This window comes from Nothobranchius furzeri, chromosome 11 (genome assembly GCF_043380555.1).
Source record: "Nothobranchius furzeri strain GRZ-AD chromosome 11, NfurGRZ-RIMD1, whole genome shotgun sequence".
NCBI classification, from domain to species: Eukaryota; Metazoa; Chordata; class Actinopteri; order Cyprinodontiformes; family Nothobranchiidae; genus Nothobranchius; species Nothobranchius furzeri.
The window spans coordinates 46,487,595-46,490,512 of NC_091751.1; the positions used below are offsets into that span (position 1 = coordinate 46,487,595).

Consider the following 2,918-nt stretch of genomic DNA (forward strand, 5'->3'; position numbering starts at 1 on the left):
ATTTTAATGATGATTTTAACGTTTTTAAAAATGAACATTTTAATGTTTTAATGAACATTTTAACGTTTTAATGAAGAATTTAACGTTTTAATGAAGATTTTAATGTTTTAATGAAGAATTTAACGTTTTAATGGACATTTGAACATTTTCATGAACATTTTAACATTTTTAAAAATGAAGATTTTAACGTTTTAATGAACATTTTAACATTTTAATTAACATTTAAAAGTTTTAATGAACATTTTAACGTTTTAATGAACATTTAATCGTTTTAATGAACCTTTAAACATTTCACTGCCTGCTCAACCATTTGGTATAGCATATTTTGAGACACCATATTTAATGGACAGGATTATTTAACTTAACTTAACCTTATTGAGCCATCTCTACCACTTGGTTGAGTTATGTTGTACTAAAAAAATCCACTAGATGGCACTGTTTCAGGAAATTGCAGGCCTCATCTGCAGTGCTCCCACCAGGAAATCAGAAACAAAAAAATCACTCTGGACACATGGACTGTTTTGTCAAAAAATTGTGAAGTTAAGTACATTTTTCCACTGTAAAATCATGTCATAGTATTTGCAGAACGTTATTATGTCACTTGATACCAGAAAATAACTGTAATCAATTCAGAATATATTTTCTAAAACATGCTCAACCAAACCGTTGAGTTATCAATTGATGGTAAGGTTAGCAACACTAAGCTAATGTTTAAAAATTTAGTTTTGACATGTTAAATTGACTATTTTCCATGAAATAAAATGATTTAATGATCTATACATTTAAGTATTAGGTGTTTTAATTGTTTTACATGACAAAGTAAAAAAGATTTACTCTGTCATTGTTTCAAAATGTTGTTTTAAATGATAGGTAAAACAAAAATAAAACCATTGCAGTTATTTGAATTTTACAAAACCATCTACAACACCTACAATTTCCTTTTCTTTTACATTTAATAGATGGATTGCAAATCCTTTTATGGAACAAGGCAACGCACTTCTCTGGCCCTTGTGCCTGAAAATTCTCAGGACTCTGATGGTGAACTGAGTGATGATGACCCTATAGAGGATCCAGATTTTCAACCCAATTTTGCAGATGATAGTGATGAAAGCTATTTTGATGTTTCCATGGAAGAAGATGCTCCTTCAACAAGCAGATCAACACAGCTGTCTCGTAAAAAGAGCAAAAAAAGGAAACGCACCCTAAAAACTGTTCCCTTGGAAGAAGCAGAGGATACATTATACCCATATTCCTTCTCAGTCCCCAAAAAAGATGCAAGAAGAATCTGGAAGCATGAAGACATTGAAGAATTGCAAGTTCCAGCAGCAAGTTTTGAGCCCCCTGAGGCTCTACAGTCCCCATTCCAGTACTTCAAAATGCTCTTCACTGATGAAATGATTGATCATATTGCTAATCATACCAATCTGTATTCTGCTCAAGAGTTGGGGGACACAATCAAGACTAGCCCTAAGGAAATAGAAGATTTTCTGTCAATCCTCCTATTTATGGGTGTTTTCAACTTTCCATCACTAGAAGATTACTGGCACCATGAGTCACGTTTCAGTGTGATAGCCGATATCATGCCAAAGAAGAGATTCCAGCTGTTGCGCCGGTTCATTCATTTCAACGATAATCAGCAGTGTAATAACAGCGGAGACCGATTTAACAAAATCAGACCTCTCTTTGACATGCTTCGTGAACAATGCCTCCAGATACCATCAACATATAAGCACAGCGTGGATGAGGTCATGGTAGCCTATAAAGGCACAAGGGCTGGCAATCTCCATCAATATATTGCCAACAAGCCATACAAGTGGGGCTTTAAATTGTTTTGCCGAGCCAGTTCATCTGGCATTATTCATGACCTGCTGCTTTATCAGGGAGCTTCCACATTCTTCAACACTACCCTCAGTGAAGAGGAGCAGATGTTACCTTTGGGAGCCAAAGTGGTGACAACACTTTGTAAAACCATAACACAGCCAAGGCTTTCTGTTGTGTTTTGTGACAACTATTTTACCAGTTTTAAACTGGTGAAGTACCTGGACACCTCGTTGGGTGTCAAATGCATTGGCACTGTTCGACCAAATCGCACAGGTGGAGCCACTTTGATGACAGACAAAGAGCTGACAAAGAAAGGGCGTGGAGCTTTTGACTACAAGGCTGCTGAAGGGGTGATCGCAGTAAAATGGTTTGACAACAAATGTGTGAATCTGCTGAGTAATGCCGTTGGGGTCATGCCATTGTCAACTGTCAAACGCTGGAGCAAAGAGTCCAAGGCAAAGATTTCCATCCCATGCCCATCACTCATCCATGCCTACAACGAGCATATGGGAGGGATTGATCTCTCTGACATGCTGGTACACCTGTACAAGACCCCAGCCAAGTCTACAAGATGGTACCTACCACTCTTTGGGTACGTGCTTGATCTATGCATTACAAATTCCTGGCTGGTCTACAAAAGGGAGTGTGGACAACTGAATCAGAAACCAATCTCCTTGAAAAGATTCTGCCTTGCAGTTGCCCATAGCTTGAAACAAGTCAACAAGCCAGCATCCAAAGTGGGCCGACCATCATCCAGCTCTCCACCCCTATCAAAGAAACGCCACATCACAAGACCCTCACAACCACAACCAGATGTGCGATACGACAGCTGTGGGCATTGGCCACTTCACTGTGACAAGCGAGGCCGATGCAGTTATTGTCCAAAGGGTGTGTCAAGATGGAAATGCCAGAAATGCAATGTTTTTCTGTGCTTGAATGCAAATCAGGAATGCTTTGCAGGGTACCACCAGAGGTTCTAATGATCAGGAGGTATTGGTGCAGTTGCATCATAAATGAGAAAAGAAAAGAACCTGAAAAAAATTCAGTTTCTTTAATTTCTAGTGCAACGTGGAAATGGTGAATAGGATACTTTCAGA

General features: G+C 38.3%; 1 protein-coding gene across 1 annotated transcript; it reads left to right on the forward strand.

Annotated features, from left to right (window-relative positions):
- The first annotated feature begins 959 nt into the window (after nucleotides 1–959).
- LOC129164874 (piggyBac transposable element-derived protein 2-like) lies at nucleotides 960–2,801 on the forward strand. The gene has a single exon (XM_054746441.1). The coding sequence runs from the start codon at nucleotides 960–962 to the stop codon at nucleotides 2,799–2,801; it is 1,842 nt and encodes a 613-aa protein (XP_054602416.1).
- Nucleotides 2,802–2,918: the final 117 nt, after the last annotated feature.

What these genes read in the sequence shown, in the direction of transcription:
- LOC129164874 (XM_054746441.1), top strand. Translation starts at nt 960, where the DNA reads ATGGATTGCAAATCCTTTTATGGAACAAGGCAACGCACTTCTCTGGCC.